At 44.1% G+C, this 19,184-nt stretch overlaps 1 protein-coding gene across 2 annotated transcripts; it reads right to left on the bottom strand.

Annotated features, from left to right (window-relative positions):
- Positions 1-1,141: 1,141 nt before the first annotated feature.
- On the bottom strand, positions 1,142-17,947 carry IRS4 (insulin receptor substrate 4). 2 transcript variants are annotated; one of them, XM_070290956.1, is made up of 2 exons: positions 14,182-17,947; positions 1,142-3,631 (listed from the first exon to the last, which is right to left on the bottom strand). In XM_070290956.1, exons 1-2 carry the CDS (start codon positions 17,945-17,947, stop codon positions 3,627-3,629), a joined length of 3,771 nt encoding a protein of 1,256 aa, XP_070147057.1. In that variant the 3' UTR covers positions 1,142-3,626. The 2 variants fall into 2 exon arrangements, with proteins under 2 accessions (XP_070147057.1, XP_070147056.1); XM_070290955.1 differs by lacking the exon at positions 1,142-3,631 and adding an exon at positions 10,640-13,432.
- Between the last annotated feature and the right edge of the window lie 1,237 nt (positions 17,948-19,184).

The following is a 19,184-nucleotide window of genomic DNA, read 5'->3' as shown; positions in this document are numbered from 1 at the left end:
ACACAGATACCTATTTTCACCACATATTTTTAAGATAATCTCTGTTGTGGACAGTTTCTAATGATAAAGGCAGTCGAACTATGCATCCCCACGGTGATATTCTTTTACACACAACTTCTCAGGTACATCAAGTCAAGCTGTACATTGAACTTGATTGTCCACAAACACAACCCATGTAGCGTGTAGATTATGCATATGATGTGGGAACTGCTTCCTACCCTGTAGTCCACTCGACTCCACCAGTCCCCTCCCCTTTCCCGCACTGATCCTTGAGCAAGCAAGGAGGTATTCATTTGTCTAGTGTTCCTTTAAACCTTTGGCTTCCGATTAGGCTGACAATAAATGTGCTAATATATTCTTGACATTCAGTTCCTTCATCAATGCAGAAATGTTTCCTGCCTGTTCATTGGTGTATTTTCCATGTACTTATATTCACCTTCCCAGTGGTTAAAAATAAGTAAATGAAAAGGGAGTCATTTAAAGGGCATGAGTAAGTAACAAGAGAAGATGAAAAAAAAACTGTAACTGATTAACTTAACCTTATTGACCTGTCTCTTCTACTTAGGATTCATACATTATTAGAATTGACATGAAAATTCAAGTTCTACGCTGGGGACTTCCCTGGCAGTCTCTGCTTCCACTGCAGAAGGCACAAGTTCAATCTCTGGTCAGGCAACTAAGATCCCAGGTGCCACGTGGCATTACCTCCACATTTGCAGAATGAAGACTTGAGGTATTAACTATTAAAAAGCCTCCAGTTTTGAGGCATAGTAATTTTAACCGAAACCTTCAGTTATCCTAACTGCTTTATTCTAAAAAATGCAGTCAATTCTTAATGGGGCAGAAAAAATATATTTAAAATGAAGTAGTGGAAGCAACAAGCTTCCCGGGTGGAGCAGTGGTAAAGAATCCACCTGCAATGAAGGAGACGCAGGAGATAAGGGTTCAATCCCTGGGTCAGGTAGATCCCCTGGAGAAGAAAATGGCAACCCATTCCCATATTCTTGCCTGGGAAATCCCATGGACAGAGGAGCCTGGCGGGTTCTGGTCTATGGGGTCGCAAAAGAGTTGCACATGACTGAGCAACTAAACAACAGGTAGAGATAACAGTATTCATTAAAAAAATGAATGTCCACACAAATAACATTCATGAACACATTTATTGCGAGTAGCTCTATGGAAAGGCAAGTCAGATATATATATAAACACTATACAGAGTTGCAAGGTTGTCTCCCAAAACTGCAAATGAGATGTTTACAAAGAAAAAAAGAAAAGAAGAGTATTTACAAAGGAAGACAAAGCCAGAGCAACTCAAAGCAGATCTGTGAAAGCAGAAAGAGCAAATGTAATGAGCTGTTGGAACTGGAACATTTTAGTTTTTACTGACCAAGTTAACTATGTCTGATACCAAATGAAGTGGAGAGGTCACGAAAAATCGTTCCATCATTGGTTTTTCTTAACAGCAGCATAAACTCGTAGCTGAAAGGTAAGTGATATGTTGGTACACTGACTCTAAAAAGATTCTTCCAGCACAATACTGAATAAATTAGTTGTGTCTGTAAACTAAGAAGTTGTGTCAAAAGATTGCATATTTGTTATGCTGTACCTGTGACTATTTGTACCTGTTACTATGTGTACTGTTGTGTATGAGGTTTCCCCTTCATTTATTCAGCAAGTGTAACATCTGTGCTGTACCCTGTCTGTTGGCAGCCTCTGAACCTAATATGCAAATAAAGCAAAAGAACATTCCCCCCCAATCATCTTTTCTTTCCACAATTCTGAACAATTATGACTTAACTTGAAAATAAAATGGTGAGAGAAGGCTTGAGAAAGGCTGCCTAAAGACTGCATTGTTACCATAATGAACAAAAGCCACACTGCATTTCTTTGATTAGGTTGGGAAAAAGCAAAGAGTCTGAAGGAACTGGTGAGACTGATGCCCTAGCAGTGACCAGTAACTGGAGTAGTGATTGGTCCTGCAGCCACATCCTCTCCTCAGCACCACTCACAAGGGAACAAACAATAAAAGAGCCCCCACCCCATCCCCTTGGTTGACAGGCAAGGAAAAATAAGAGAAGTCAACTCGGTTTTTCAGAAAAGTTAGTGTAGCAACACATGTACTAGAAGCCTGCTTGAAGACAGAAGTACACGTTCAAAGACATCAAAACCGAGTGGCAGAAAACTTCAGGTAAATATTACACTACTTCAAAGTTGCACATCAAATGCGAAGCAATTTTTTTTAAACAGAGTTACGCACAACAGGTACATCTACAATCACATGTGCACAAGTACACAAATGTGTGCACACACGTTAGCACTCACACAGTTATTACAGACACTCACACCCATCGGTGATGAGGTTTGCCAGTGATGGTACAACAAGTTGTGATTTGTGTGCCACCACGTAACAAAGCTCTAAGCAAGCTTCAAGACCTTTGTACCTTTCCTCTGTGATCACCACCTGTTAGTGTCATGTTCTCAAAGGTCCAGGTTCCTAAAATCTTATTTCAGTTTCCATCAGAGACAAGCAAAAATAGGAAGGGGGAGCTTGCTCTGATTCTTTTTTTTTTTTTTTTAAATTCTGTTCATCTTATATAGTCTTGTTATCCAAAGGGAAACAAAACCTTATAAGAGGTTCCTTTTGGCTTAAGTTTTGGTCAGAATACTGATTTATTTGTACACACTAATTTCTTGAATATGGGAAACTGATCTCTTTATAGGAGCCCTGGGCATAGGAGGGAAAGTGTGTCAAGGAAAGAATCAGAAAGAGGGGGAGAATGGAGGATGAAAGGGGGAGGCCCAGAGTGGCAGAGGGGGTCTTTGTGAAGAGACTTTCTGAAGAACTTTGCTTCATTTAGGGGGAAAATGTAGGTTTTAAAATTTTTTTAAAAATAATGGTTTTGGAAATGTCCAATCAATTTGCAAGCAGAACATCACAGTATTGTATATGAAGAAACAGATCCTCTGTTCTCCAGTTCTGTCTTTATAACGTTGGCAAAGTTCAGTCAAGATATCTGTTAACAGTGAATGTGGACAGAAAGTTGCAGTTCTGTTCATGAACAAAACTGAGATAATCTGCCCTTTGGTCCTGCATTTAAAATATTAGAAATGTCCCATCCAGATATCAGTCCAGTTGAGGTTTAAGTCTTTGATCAAGAAAAGTTTTGTATATACTACTCAGAAAGATTCCAGATCATACCTACCTTCTCAGGAATATAACCTTCTTTATCTCCTCTTATTTCAAGGGTTTTCAACTTCAAAACTAAATCTAAGTATTATACATTAGTAAAATTGGTATTGGCCACATTTATACATAGGTCAGTAACATTCTTAAGAAGGAGCCAGTTGTGAGATGTTCACTTTTATACATTTGTTTCCTTTCAAATTAGAAAATAAAAACAAAGTAGAGTGAATTTCTTAATTCAAAATCACTGGATCTATAAGGCAGCACTAAGACTGATCTGTGTTAAGATTATTCAACTGCCAGCATCCACTTGTAGGCTTTTCGAAATTCAGGTCACTTTCTATTCAGAAGCCTGTGAATTCTCTTTTAGGCAGATCTGGAGTAGAAACAGCTGAAATTCCATAAGCGTCACGTTTCTTCTAAATTTTGTGTGGCAACGTCATCACTCTAGGAAAAAAATAAAAGATGACAGAATAAATGTTACTTTCAGGATTAAACTGTGAAGTGCTTTTACCCCCACCCTGTTCTAAAACAAAATTGAACTAGTAGTTTTGAGAACCATATTGAGGACACTTCCTTGGCAAGGACATAGGTAACTAGGCTGGATGCCTATGACAAACACCAGCACAAGCCCCACAAAGACCTAAGGGCAGTTACTCCTTTTGCCCCCAGGCTCCACTCTGAATTTTCCAGTGGATAGCAGCTTTGTCAATGCGCATGCACTGCTCTACTTTCTCCCAGTGAGGCCAGCAATGTCCGCCTGGCATTGGGCGGACAAAGAGAAGCTTTTTCTTCTTTCATGTTTGATTATGCCTTCACCAAATTATATGGCATGAGTCAAACGATTCAAGCACAGCCTTGGTGCTAGTCTCCAGATACAGTCACTAAAGTGTCAGTCACTCAGTCGTGTCTGACTCTGCGACTGCATGGACTATAGCCCACCAGGCTCCCCTGCGCATGGAATTCTCCAGGCAAGAACACTAGAGTGGGTTGCCATTGCCTTCTCCAGGGGATCTTCCCAACCCAAGGATCGAACCCAAGTCTCCTGCACTACAAGATGATTCTCTTACTGTCTGAGCCACCAGGATTTCATCTAAAAGAGCAAGGTCATACCTGCAAGGGAGATTTGAATGAAATCTCCGTCTAAAAAATAAAAATAAAAAAAGAAGTAGTAGTTCTGGTATTACTCTCTTGGCCTTTTGCTTATTGAGAGGGCACATAATTGGGAGTAGGGCAGAGGAAGGGTGTCCAGTATACTGAAGAAGGTGCTGGATTGCAGAAGGGATGGGGATAAATGGTCAGCAAATTGATTATGGGATGTGAGTGTTAAGACCAGGTCACATCGAAGAACCAAATATTCCATTTCATGATAGCTGACCTAAAAGAACCCATGGAAAGCATTCCCCAAAGTAGGCTGCAAGTACAAGATCTTGTATTAAAACAGGGGTCACAAAGAGCCGGACCTGACTGACCGACTGAACTGAACATGTTAACTATTCACTCTTTCATCAGAGGTTTTCCAAATGTAACCACTTGCATCTCCATGAAGCATCAAAGCTCTCCACTCCCCTCCCACCTACTTATGGCCATTCATCATGATTTACTCTATAGGGCTGTTCCTGCACGTGAAAAAATTTTTAATTAACACCATAGATTAGGAAAGATATTATTTTCCTGTCAGCAGTGGGCTTAGGAAATTTTAGATTCTATGTATTTATCAAGTTGACATAGGATGAAAGGTGTGATCAGTAGAGGTTAACCATGATGGTCCATGCTCAGTTATCTGCTGCAAAATTAGACTGTACTAGCATTACAGATGGAGAAGGCAATGGCACTCCACTCCAATACTCTTGCCTGGAAAATCCCATGGACCGAGGAGCCTGGTGGGCTGTAGTCCATGGGGTTGCTAAGAGTCAGATACAACTGAGAGACTTCATTTTCACTTTTCACTTTTCACTTTCCTGCATTGGAGAAGGAAACGGCAACCCACTCCAGTGTTCTTGCCTGGAGAATCCCAGGATGGGGGAGCCTGGTGGGCTGCCATCTATGGGGTCGCACAGAGTCAGACACGACTGAAGCGATGCAGCAGCAGCAGCAGCAGCCGCAGCAGCATTACAAAATTTTGAAGCTACTGTCAGCTAGAGGTTCTTAACAGAAGTTTAAGATAAAGGTACTGTACCTAATTTGGTTTGCTTTGTTTTAGTATAAAAATGTTCATACATAGTATACTGAATGTGCTTTAAAGGAGATTTCTTACTACTCCCTGTATTTCACAAGTGTTTTCCTAGAAACATACAAATTAAGCTCCATCTGACTACCCCAACATTACAGTAAGCCTGAAATTAGGGGCATTTGTTCCTATTAGAGCTTTCTTTCTTTACTTTTTCAAAAGTGACAAGGGTTCTAATAAAAATTTGATTCATATTTCAATTGCTTTCCTATAACACCTACACACCAGCATTGAGTGAATGCTTGATAACATACTAAAACCTAGCAAATAATGGTGTGATTTCAAGTTTACTTTACAAAATATATTCATCAACTCTTGATTAGCCATGCCAGTAGAAATAATGCTATCGAAAACAATATAATCCAAAAATAATTTAATTTGCTTTTGAAATGCATTATGGGAACTTGAGCCACAGATTTACCTGTATAATCCTGTTTTACTTAGGTCAATATTAAAATGAGTTTACATTCCCCAAGAACATTTCAAAGAACACCATAAGAAATAACCCAGAAGCTTGCTGGCTGGCAAAGGAAAGCAATTTGGGATTAACACTCCATCAGAAACAGTCTGCAAAATGAATCAAAGGGCTGACAGTCACATCTGAGTTCTGTTTCCTGTTCATTTTGATATCATTTCACCACCAGGAAGGTAAAATGGCAATGCTTTTAATAACGTGATCTTATTTTGATGTATTACTTCCACTTGAGACTGATGGGTTATAAATAATTACTGTATCAGGTATTCTAACTTTCTGATTAAGCAAAGGTCTTTTTAGTGGCAAGTTAATTTCACCCCTTCTCCAGAAGGGAGAAAACCTCAATGGACTCTGATGGGTCAAAACATTTTCCTACTCGTGGCCCCCCAGATCTGACAGATATAATTTTCTTCTCAAAAACAAATGCAGCAAATGTTTCTATCTCAGTTTTTATAATTATATAAATCTGACCATTAATCTTTAATATACTGAGAAAACACACATGACATCAATACTCCCGCAAATGTGTAGGGTGAGCAATGTAGGCAGTTCCTCCAGGGCATTCCAGGTCGCTTCATATGAATCTCAAACATGTTTCTATTACAGCCTGAAGTCCAACAGAGCAGTGGTTCCCCTGCCCAGACAAGCCCAAATAACAATATATCCAGTTAGTCTCTCATTCTTTTTCCACTCTCCCAATCCCATGGCCTCAGTTGTCTTACCTCCAATCTTCCTAGAATGAAAGAAACAATTCAAGTTCTTTTGAAAATTTTATTAGACATCATGCTATCCATCCCCATGGTCAACTGGTGATCTTGAACAAGCAGGGGCAACGATAAGCAAAGCACTGAAGACGAACAAAGTAAATGAGGAGAAAATGGAAGCATTTAGCCCAAAGATGAGTATATAATAATACAGTTACATTATTGCCTCTGGCTTATATGTAGATTTTTTCCACCAATAAGAAACAGATCATCACATCTCCTATGCCCTGGAAATACATAGGAAGATCACTCTAAAGAGCTTAATTGCAGTGCTGTCCCTCAAGGGTGAAAACTAGCAATAACTGCCGCTAGTCTTTACAATGGAGAAGGCAATGGCACCCCACTCCAGCACTCTTGCCTGGAAAATCCATGGACGGAGGAGTCTGGTGGGCTGTGGTCCACAGGATCGCTAAGAGTCAGACATGACTGAGCGACTTCACTTTCACTTTTCACTTTCATGCATTGGAGAAGGAAATGGCAACCCACTCCAGTGTTCTTGCCTGGAGAATCCCAGGGACAGCAGAGCCTGGTGGGCTGCCGTCTATGGGTTCGCACAGAGTCAGACACGACTGAAGCAACTTAGCAGTCTTTACAACACCAATCATAACAGACTATTGTCTCCTTCATAGATCAGAAGCTCAAATATGCTTCTCCCTAAACTGGCAATGGTTTTGTGATGGAATAGTCAAAAGAATCTGTTAAGGAAAATGAATGATGCTTAGAAACCTCCACCTCCTCAAAGGTCAGTTCAATTGCTTCACATCTGCCATTTGAAGGCAGGCCCTGGACCACTTATTCATGCTCATTCAGGTCTTGATTATCTGGATACAAACTATTTGGGGATCAGCTACAGGATTTTTATCACAGGTCAGCTTCTCCACTACCTCCCAACACACACTCTGGCCACTTCATGCTGCTGCCTAGTTACTGAAGACTTAAGGAATGCAAGTTACTAGAATTCTAATATAGGCAGTCTCTGATTTACAAAAGACATATTCCAGGGCTCATTGTTTACTTGAAACTCAAAATAAATTATCCTGTGAAAACAATGTTATAAATAAATAGTGGACAGGTTCGTAGGTTCGTCCACACAAGCAGATCCCAAACTGAGAAGGGAATGATTTTGACTGCACCCGACAGTCACGTATAACATCATTTCTGTGGGGAGACATGTTTGAAGTTTCAATATGAGACTCCAGGAAAAGATCTCTTCAAGCCATAGCAGTAAGAATAGGGTCTCCTAAATTTAAGCAGCTGTAATAACAGGGCCAGGGTGGCAGTAGAAACTATGGTCAGAGTCGCAGCCACAATTAAGTCCTTCATGGGTGGCAGTAGTGGGTATGGTTGGGGAGGTCTGAGGGTGAGGACAGAGGCATAAGTTATGAAAAAGCAGGAGTGGGAATTCCCTGGTAGTTCAGTAGTTAACATTTCATGCTTTCATTGCCGTGGGCACGAGTTCGATCGCTGGTCAGGGAATTAAGATCCCACAAGCCACATGGTGTGGCCAAAAAAAAAAAAAAAGGAAAAAGCAGCAGCAGGAGTTTAAAACCATATTTATTGGTCAGACTTTCAAAGGCACCGTGGGTGCAGGTGTGAATCATTTTCAAGGTGAATTTAGAGATAGTCTTCATTGATATTCTCTAAGTTTCAAGTCTACAAGTAACAAATTAGTAATCATAGAGAGGCAAATTATATAAATTGTGAAAACTAGCTAAAGTGACTACAATTTATGGGGAATTGAATATTCAGTAAATCCAGATGATCTGGCTAGCATCAAACATAGTGTGGTCAATCCAACCATGAAAACTGCTTTGAACACCAGCCCAGCTGCCTCTGTGCCAACAAGTGAGACCAGGGCAGGCAAGCAATGCTGTTCCTGTGAGCTGAGCACAGACAGGCTGTGAACTAGGGGCAGCAACTTCTCAGGAAAGAAGTCTTCCCCTCTGAGGGCCTCCCTTCCCTTGTGGAACTCCCAGAGTGGCCTCACCTTTACTGCCAGAGAGAGGCCAGGAAAGGCAAGTTTTCCTGAAATTATCGAGAGTAAGACTCACAGAAAACAACCCATTAGAAAGGGGATGTTAGGAAGCTAGAGGAAAAGTGCAATAACTTTCTCATTTCACGAAATATTTCAGTACATATTCTCATTAATTCTAAAAGGAATTAGTCAGAAATAGTAAGGTACCCTCTAAAAGAATGCAAATCTGAACTAGGATATGGGTCTACATTTAAAAAAATCTTTTAAAATTCCTATTTCTCAAGTGTGCAGCCTAACAGCTGAAAAAGAAGATGAAAATCTAAGACCTGTTGCTGAACAACCAATAACCAATGCAGAATTGCTACAGAATGCATTTAATGTCATATGGTGAACCTACCGTCTTGGCAATTTTTATCAGTAGCCTTAAAATTAGCAATCTGATAGTTGTGGTAAAAACTGAGTGTGCTGTATTCATTTCATTATTATAAAATGTAGCCTTTTTCATCTCTCATTTCTCACTCAGGACAACGCAGTGTTTTCCAGTAAATGATCTTCACCATCTTCGAGCCTGGCAGCACCTCTTAGACAAAACATACTGCAGGCTTTAATTAAGCATTTCACAAAAGTTATTTTCCAATAATGCCTATAAAATCTCTGAGCTATTTTTATATAGTTGTAAAGCATTTTTGAAAACGGTGCTAAGCAAAATGAATTTATTTTTAAACAAAGATTTTTATGTCCCTAGGAAAGGATTTGATTTTCAAGGCTTCTAAAATCTTTTTCCCTGACTGCCAAGGGCGAATTTTGCATTTTAAACAAATGAAGAGCATCTCTTAATACAATGCTTTTATCCCCACCTGTCTCATCTTATTCTGTTTTTTGTTTGCACCATAATGGTGCCGACTAGAATATCAGATTTTATACATATGGACAAAAAGGAATTGAAAGACTTTTGGCAATAACTGGTAAATGTCAATGGATTATTTGGAAAAACCACACACAGGTGACTTTACTTAAGGAAAAGACCATTAACAGAAGTTTATTGAATGCACCCCTTTCATTCCTTTCAGTGTTTCTGTGAAATCCAAATAGATACACAGAGTATTTGTGTTTGGGAGGTAAAGATGAGCAAACGCCTCCTGCAATCAGATTTAAAACCTTCAATTCCAATACAAGTTATATTCTTTTATAACAAAGCTATAAACAGTTCAATGTAATGAAAATGATCCAATCTCTGGGGGATCGCTCACAATTATAACACTCTGAATTACTTACAAGCAAATTGGATACTATCAAATTCAAGAAGACTTGGAAATTTCCCCAACCTTGCCTATATCATAATCTTCATCAATAGGAAAATAGCAGATTGAACATCTGATGAAAGGGCAGTGTGGTATGCTGGGTGGAGCACTGGACTTGAAATCATATGTATAGATTTGATTTTCTGCTCTGCCACTTACCTCTTTGACAGTGGGAAAGTTCTTAATACCGGCTTCAGTTCCAGTACCTACTATCCCCCAGTAAAATAATGAATGTAAATATGCTTTGCAAATTATAAGGCAGTAGGCAACTGTAAAGCATTTCCTCCATCAACAAGTTAACAATGATCCCTTTTAAATCACACACAAGATGCCTGATTTCTCTCCACACTGGTTATCCTCACCTATTTCAACATGAAAACTTGGGGGTCACTCAGAGTTTGTTTCCCAAATAGTTTCCTGTCAATGACTCTGAAGCCTCTTAGTTCATGTTTGGTAATTAGAGGGAGGAAAAGAAAGCAAGAGATCTTGTTTGAGTATTGATGCATGTGTGATATTCAAGTCCTAGTCCTTGTTTAAAGAGGATACTTTGCTAGTGAGTAGCCAAAATTCCAAAATCACCTGGGATGCATTACTCAAAAACAGAATGAATCCACATAAATAATGATTGCCAATAGCTTTAGTTAACTTTAATAGAATGAAATCCTCTTTAATTGTTACAGATCAAATACTTCTACTCCAAATAACTGTCCTTTTTTTTTTTTTTGTGGTGAGGATGAATGTTGTCTAAGATAAGTGACCCAACAATGGTGACTGAGAAATCTCTGCTATGTGGAGATTTAACTCTAGTAATGTATAATAAATAAGTCCAATAAACAAAAAATTTGCTCTCAGCATCTATAATTTATAGCAAGAGGATTTGGCAGTAGTACACTGAAAAGAAGCTTATGCCTCCTTCGTGTTAATAACAAGGACTAAAATTTCAAAAGGTAATTAATACAGCTTTTTTTTTGCTTTTTAATACCAAGTACTATTATAACATTACTAATTTGGCCAATTCTCTCACCCCTCTGAGAGCTGCTCTTATCTTCTCATCTTTGGAATGGAAGATCAGTGAATTTTTTTAACCTTAACTAACTTCAAACTATGAATTCTACATCAGATACAACAATAAAAAAAGTAAAAATGCATTCATAAACAAGAGCCAGAATAACCATATAAAAAAACTGCATTCTCTTTATAAATGCTAATACTTATAACCCATGTGTTTAAAATCTGAGTACTTCACACTTCTTAAATTATTTCATTTATTAAAAAGTCAAGTCCAGTTTATATTTCTGGGTGGTTCCAATTGTCTTAAACAAATGGCTTTGAAGTACTTACTTATATGCAATATGACTTGTGGGTAAATGAGATTACATATTAATTTTGCGTTATATGAACAAAGCTGTCTCACTACCTTATGGGCTCCCTTCATTTCTCTTAAGTTACAAACAGATCACAACTATAAAAATGCCAATTCTGAACAAGCATGTAAACCATTTTAAGAAAACTTAAAAGTGGGATTTGGGGACACAGGACTTTAGCTTTGTGTTTTTCCTAAATGTAATAATAATAACAGTAACAACAATGACAGTAGTTGTATTAGTTGCATAATAACTCATGTGTAACACTGTGTGTCAGACACTGTTTTAAACATTTGCAAAAATTAAAATTACCCTGAGAGATACTTAACTCCTAATGAAGACTGTGCCTCTGTTCCTTTGTCAAAGCATATTTGTTATTTTCTAAAGTGAATTTTTTTTTTATTTCATTAGGAAGGTGAAGCAAGATGAGAAATGGGTGAAAACTATTCTACAGCTTTATAGTCACAAAATGATCATAATCAGCCAGCTTGTTCTTAAACCTTCACAGACAACATTCCAACATATCAATTTGCATTAAGCTGGTAGGAAAAGTAATTTCCTTCAGTTTCTTTCTATATATCTTTCCTATTATATATCTCAGCAAATAATGTGCCTTAATCAGTCTCAGGACCAATCATTTTTGCAAGAAACTAAATCACTTGTTGAAATTATTGAAACATCAATGTTTGTTAATCCAATAACAACATTAAAATATCTTATATTTGCAAAGTACTTTAAAGGCCCAAAGTCCTTTCACATTCGCTGTCTTGTTTTAACCTAAGCACTTATGTCCCTGTGAGATACAGCCTCCTTGCTGGATAAAGTTAGGAATTTCCTCAAGGAACAACACATTTACAGAACATTAGCCTCCAGAATAGCTACAAAGTTATTTGAAGTTATTCATAAATCAGTAACCTATGCTAAAATAAATGTTAATTATTTCATGATCTAGATAATATTTGGGAAGACAGGATTTATTTAAGGAACAAGAAATTTTCACTAATTTTCATTTTTGCTGAAACAAAGAGTAGTGGAAAATATAGACAAACCTCTATGAAAACTTGTTCTTTCCAAAGCACCACAGAGACATAGATTGCTATGGAACACTCACATCAATATCAGTTAGGCTCAAACAATGGCTTAAGACCAATTTCCAGGTGTACTTTACAGAATAAAATATATCTTTTCTTGAAAAGCTTGGTATGAATTAAATGCTTGGCAACAGAATTGTATATTTTAAATGCATGGTTCTGTTAGTGCTGATGATTGCGTGTGAGTGCCCACGCGTGTGTGTGTGGGGTGGGGGCCCTCACAATTTAAAGGAGACCTGAATTGAATCCTTTGGCATGCCAAAGCATCCTTTTGTCGTTTTAATGATCACTCCTTAATGTGTCCATGCTACAAACATGAGTTTTTGTAAGGCAAGTTTTCTAAAGCAGGGGGAAAGAGGGGAGGAGGGCTACACCTGCACTAAATAGAGAGCTTGTTAGGTGACTGTTGTGATCAGTCCCCGACTTGTTCTGCCTGATCAAGCACAGTGGGCAGAGATCCAATCACAAAAGCATTCCACAAAGCAAGCAAAGCAAGAATCTTCACTAAACTGACTACTGGAATGAAAACTGCTGGGGTCCATCCCTTCTCTTCCCTGGAAAAGAAGCACATATCAGTAAAGAGGGGAGGCAGTGGAGACTATGGAGACATCATCTCCCAAAATCGTTTCTCAAGAATGTCTCCAGGGACACTAATAACAACACTGCACGATGTATACAACAGATTTACTTGAAGTCTTATTTCCAAGTCTGACAGATCCTATTCTTCCTTGTTTCTTCCTTTGAAAAAGTAACCCTTTAAAAAAAACTTTCACTCTTCCAGGGTAAGCTGCCCCTGGGGTCACGTCTGCCCCCAGCCTTCCTATCCTGCTTTACTGAATTGCCCAGAAGATGCACCAATTAGATGTCTTAAATGGTTTTTAAACCTTTCAAACAAATAGTCATACCCATTATTGTGTTATCACCATACCCTTTTTGGCGGGGGCGGGGTGGGGGGGAATTACATGAAGAAAATGTGGCACAGCAGATGACTTGCCTGTCACTATTAGTGACATAGAAAAGGAACTCTCAAGGTTTCCGGCAATGTATCCTGTGTAAAAACAAAACAAAACAACACCAAAACACATTCCAGAGTTAAACACAGTCTTCTTTCAATTACCTGTTCTGGATTATTTACCTTTGGTTCCCGCCAGACATTCACACTAACAATTGAGATTCAACCTTCTTGGTAAATCTCAGCAAACCAACATAACCATGACTGCTTTTTTAAAAAGTAATTTTCTGAGGAGAAGGTCATCAACCCGCAAAGGTTAACGGTTGATTATTACTGCTTAATATCCAGTGCTCTTATTAAATGTCCTGCAATTAAATGTGGTCATTTGTAGAAAAGCAGCTTTGACATGTTGATTTGAAAATGAGTTGATGGGATTCAACGGACCACGAGGTCCTGTTTGCATAAATCAAAGGCTATCTGAAAACATGTTACACATCCTTACGTTTAAACTACTTCTAAAAAGTAGAACCAATGTTTAATCGATAATCAGAGCTTTCCAGGTAAAGAAACTTACTATAATAAAACTTAAGTACTAGTTCTAAAAAGTAGAACCAATGTTTAATCGATAATCAGAGCTTTCCAGGTAAAGAAACTTACTATATTAAAACTTAAGTTTTAATATAATAATGATTCACATGAATGAATGATTAAAACAGAATTCTACTTTCCATTTTAAATAAGCACCAGTGAATGAAACATACTCCTAACACTGTAACAGGGGGAGTGCATCGATTTATTAAGGAATCACCACTAACTTCAGGGAAATGAATTTAAAAATCACCAACCTCTTTGGGGAGAGTCGAACTTCCTGTTGTCACGTCTTGCAAAGTCCATTCTCACGTACGTGTCGTCTTCGTCAGAATCTTCTCTTTCTGGGGGTCTGGGCACCCGGCCGCGGCCAGGTGATCGAGGCGGAGCGGCGACTGCAGCGGCAGCCCCACCGGCTCCGTTCTCACCTCCGGCCAGGTCTGCTGATGGGTTTGGGGCTCTGGGGTTCGAGCCACCCGCAACGTCTTGGGCCCCCCTGACAGCGGCACCAGCAGCATCGGCAACAGGTAGGAACCAGCGGACGGAGGCGGAGTCAAATCCAGCGGCAGCCTCGAGGCCGGCGGCTGCTGCGCCGATGCCGGGAGCCGCGACCAAAGCGGAGGCGACGGCTAAAGCCCGGCCGAGAGCTAAGGTTGGCACGGCGGCCGCTACCGCGGCCGCGGCGAAGGAAGCGGACAGGTCTCTCTCGAGGCTGTCGGTCGGAAAAGCAGAGATGGCGGCTCTGGCGGCTGCAAAGAAACTTTGCGAACGGCTTTGTGGGCGCCTTCGCTCGAGCTCTTCTCGCAGTAGCAGCCTCGCTACAGGTGGTCGTTCGGAGCAGCGGCTGGGGGAGAGAGATATGTTCATACAGCACTCAGAAAATGGATCGACCACATAGATGCGACCAGTTTCGGCATCGTAGCGAATGGCACTGTCAGCAAAAGGCACGGCTGGTGTCATCGCTGGGTTGAAAGTCACTTCGATGTAGTCACCTTCTTCCCTATTAGCACTGCTCCCTGTAGCACCGTCCAGAAAGAAGGGATTGGCACCTGGGATAGCTCTGAAGAGATCTGAGAGGTTGCCTGCTGGATTTGGAAATGGCACTCCGAACTCAATATTCACATAATTGGAAAAGGCAAACTGTCTGGGGTCGGTAATTATGCCCCACACACCTGGAAGTCTTTGAAGACATGGATCTGGCATATTATAACCTCTCTTAGGGAAGTCAATGTTGACGTAGCCCCTAGGGCTGTCGGCTTCTCTCTGCTCCTGTGTGGGCTTTTGTGGTTTTGGCTTGACTTTGTTTCCTTTTGTCATAAAAGGAAGTCGATTAGGTCTCTTAGCCTTGTGCTTGGGGGGCCCATCACCTGAACGCTTGGAAGGTGATCCCCCATCTCTAGGCTTTGAGAAAGACCCTTCAACTGAAGGCTTTGAAGCTGTATCTTTGGGGCCTCTGTTAGATAAGACTTCCTTCTCTAGGCCCTTTCGTAGGAATTTTCCAGGTAGCATTGGTACATACTCACTATGGTCACTCTGTCCCAATGGGGAGCTCCGGAAAGGATTTGGCAGAGAGAAGTAGGAGCTCCAACTTTTGGAGGAAGAGCCTCCCTGAGGATTTCTGGGGTTTTTAGGAATGGCACCAGCTCCAGGGGCCATGAACATGTAGTCACTGTTACTGTCATTGTCCTTTGAGTCATCCTCTTTAGCAGGGTCAGGTGCTTTTGGAGGACTTGGCACAGGTGGTGGGCTCACTCTGGGAAACATCATCATGTACCCTCTAGAATCTTCGAAAGGTGATCGAGAGTGGCGCTTTTTGGACACAGAGACATTTTGAGGAGCCATGGGCATGTAGTCACTGGAGCTTGTGAGAGGAGCAGCCACGCCTGGCCTCATTGGCACATACGGATCATCCTCGTCTTCATCAAAAGCTCTGGCTCTGTGGGGACCCCGAGCTGCACCTTCTGGGGGCTCCGTGTCTTTCACTTCTTTGGCTTCTTTGCGTTCTTTTGTGGCCCCTCTGTCTGCACAAAAATAAAGTCGGAACCTTCCCCCAGACTTCCCTTTCCCACCAGTTGCTGCACCTGGTGGGGGTGGAGGGGGCGGAGGTGGTGGCATTTGCTGTTGCTTGCCTTGAGTTAATTTGCCAAAGTAGGATCTTTTCTTCAGAGATTTCCCACGATCACCATTGCCTTCGGGCCCCTTCCCACTCCCTGAGCCTTTGCCACCTCCGGAGTTCCTGCCACCGCCTGAGCCACGGCCATCTCCGGGTCCCTGGCCACGGCCTGAGCCATGCCCACCTCCAGCTCCCTGGCCACTGCTTGAGCCATGCCCAGCGGTGCCCTGGCCGTCCCCGGAGCACTGGTTTCCTCCTGCACTCTGGTCCCCGGAGCTGCTGCCACTTGAGCCATGGCTGCTACTTGAGCCCTGACCACCTCCAGAGCCATGCCCCCTGCCTGAGCACTGACTTCCCCCGGAGCTTTGGCCACTGGAGCCTTGCCCACTTGAACCCTGTCCACTTCCTGAGCCCCGGCCATTTCCCGAGCCCCAGTTGTTCATGGGCATATAGTCACCTTCGTTTTCTTTCTGATCCTCTTTGCCCTGAGGACCACCTTCTTCACCTGAGTTGCCAGAGCCAGAGCCAGAGGCTTCAGAAGACACGGGATCTCGGTCGTGGAGGGCTTCTGCAGGGTACAGGATGCGCACAGGGCTGGGTGCGGTGTGGCGGAAAAAGCTGGCTGGCACTGAAGTCGCTCTCCTGGGTCTGCGCCCTCTGGGCAGGTGTAGTCTTCCTCGTCTGGAGCGGGGCACAGGCTCACTGGGTGTTATGTAGCGCCTGGCGAAGAGCATCTCGTCTTCCCCATCACCGATGGCCCAAAGGTGGCAAAACTGCTCAAAGCGGGACCTTCGGAGCCAGCCGCCGGGCTCGAGCGGCAGCATGTCCAGGTGCCTCCTAGTGGACAGCAGGGTTAACAGGTGGCCGCCGATGCTGATGCTGTAGCTGCGGCAGCGGGCTCTGTATTCGTCTGCACACAAGGCTCTCATCTTCTCCAAAAACAGCTCGTGCATGTTTTGGGCCACCACACAGTCATCCACTTGCATCCAGAGCTCCCCCGGACCGATGACGGTGGACCTACCGACTTCCAAGAAGAAATACTGCTCCGAGTGCCCACAGCGACGGATGCTCAGGAGCTGGACGACCACGCTGGCCACTTCTGTATTTAACCTCACGAACAGAACCTCCTCGTCGGTAAGACAGAGCCGGAACACGCCGCTCAGCTCTTTTCGGTGCCCCAGCCCCCTGGGTTTGACTATTACTTGCCACACATCTTTGTAGAAGGGTGGCTCCACCGCCGCTGCAGCCGCTAGCGCGGCCGGCTCTCCCTCCGGCTGCGCGCCGAGCGTGCCGCAGCGGCGGCGCTTGCTCTCGAGGATGAGGCGGCTGAGCAGCAAGTACCAGCTCTCTTGCTCCGACTCATTCTCGGCCACCATCGCGAAATACTCGTTTTGGGTGAAAAGAGCGATGAGGTGTGGGTACCTTGCGTCGGCCCGCTGGCTCACCGAGAAGCACTGGTACAGGGTGATCACGCGCCGCGGTGCAATGAGCGCGGGGACCGTGGCGCCGGAGGCGGCCGCCGCCGCTGCAGCCGCCGCGGTGCGGACACTGTGCCGGAACTTCCTGGCATTTTCGTAGTATTCCAGCCGAGCTGGGGCGTCGGCGGTCTCGAGTTTGAGCACGAAGTAGCGCCAGCGCCCATGCTTCTGTTTCCGCAGGTAGCCGCGTTTGCAGACTTCGTCCCCGACGGGAAGGTCCTCCTCGTCGGACTCCGAGTCTGACCGGGAGCCAGTGGCCGTGGAGAGCCACATGGCTCCCGGACAAGACGACCCGGTCCCAATGGGTGCGGTGGGGGTTCCCGAGGAAAGAAATGGGGTGGTCGCCGCCGCAGCTAGAGCCGCTGCTGTTGCCGCTGCTGCAGCTCGCAGTCTCCTTGTCGCTTGGTCGCGAGCGAAGGAGCAGCTAGCCATGGTGATGCACGAGGGTTTTAAGGTGAGCGAAAGGGAGGGGGGGCTCGGGGACGGGAGTGTTGGGGGAAGAGGCCGTCTACCCCCTCCGCCCGCCCCGCCCCCCCTCCGCCTAGGCCGGCGCCCCCGCCCACTCCACTCCAAGCGCGCGGCGGCGGGCAAAACAACACGTGACCGCTGCCTCACGCGGCGGCCGCTGCGGCTCCTGCTACAAGCTCAGCAGAGGGGCGCGAGCCGCCGCCGGCAGAGGTGTGCGAGGGAGGGGGTGGCCGGCCCGAGAGGTGGGGCGGCCTCCAACCCCTCCTAGACCCTCTGGGAGAATCTCCCGGCCTGTGGGTCTCGGGAGGACCCACGGGAGGAGGCGGGGCCCCTGGCCACGCTGGTCCTAACGGGGACTCCAAGGAGGCACGGACTGGGGTTTGGGGGAGTATCGGGAGAAGTTCGAGAGTGGCGGAGGAGAGAGCAGCCGGAGACGGCGGCGGGGCCGGGGCACCACGGCCGGGCTCGATTGGCTGGAGGGGGCGAGAGGTGGTGGGAGGGGGCGGAGCACAACGGTCTCGGGCGGCGCCCGGGAGGAGAGCTGGCAGGGTCCCGGGACGGCTTGTTTGTTTATTTGGGAAGTAGCAGCCAGGTGAAACTGTTGCAAGATTCTTATTGGATGGGGTGGGAGCCAATGGGAGGGCCTAGCAGGCGGACCGCCTCGAATTAATTAGTTTGGGGGACAGGAGGGGTGCTGAGGGGCAAGGGGGCGTGGCTTGGGGTGCGGAGTGGGCTCCGCTGTATGGTTGTCGCGCGTTCGGCGGTAAACAACCCTCTGCAAATAGCTGTTAATAGTACTGATAAATTCGTGCAAATCCCTCAGCCACGCTGACCCGGGGACCCTGTCGGGCGCCCTCTCTTCTTCCCGTCCCTCACATAAATTCTCTCTTTCTGTCACAGTCTGGTCCACTAGTTCCCACCGCGCCCGGCGAGCCGAGACTCTCGGGAGAAACTGTGGGCAACCCCTGGAAACGTGTTAACGACCGGGGCCCGCAGACCTGCCGCCCACCGCGCTGCAGGCACTCGGGAGCCTGCTCCAGTCCTGATAAAAGCCCGCGAGTGTGGGGCACACAAATAACAGCGAGGGTTTCAAAATGAGCCTGCTCTTTCATCAGGGTGCGTTTTTAGTCCACGAAACGTAGGTGGACTAAAGAGGGTGGTTCCGGCTGTTTGATTAATGCTGACTATGAAAGCACAAATT

This window comes from Ovis canadensis, chromosome X (genome assembly GCF_042477335.2).
Source record: "Ovis canadensis isolate MfBH-ARS-UI-01 breed Bighorn chromosome X, ARS-UI_OviCan_v2, whole genome shotgun sequence".
In the NCBI taxonomy this organism is placed as follows: Eukaryota; Metazoa; Chordata; class Mammalia; order Artiodactyla; family Bovidae; genus Ovis; species Ovis canadensis.
Note: the sequence above shows the minus strand (reverse complement) of the source record. Positions and strands in the feature narration are given on the sequence as shown.

Bases quoted from the DNA above. Each gene is read 5' to 3' on its own strand.
- IRS4 (XM_070290955.1), bottom strand. From the start codon at position 17,947: ATGGCTAGCTGCTCCTTCGCTCGCGACCAAGCGACAAGGAGACTGCGA. The intron at 13,433-14,181 runs GTTGGTGATTTT...GTTTTTACACAG, and splicing joins GTTCGACTCTCCCCAAAGAG to GATACATTGCCGGAAACCTT.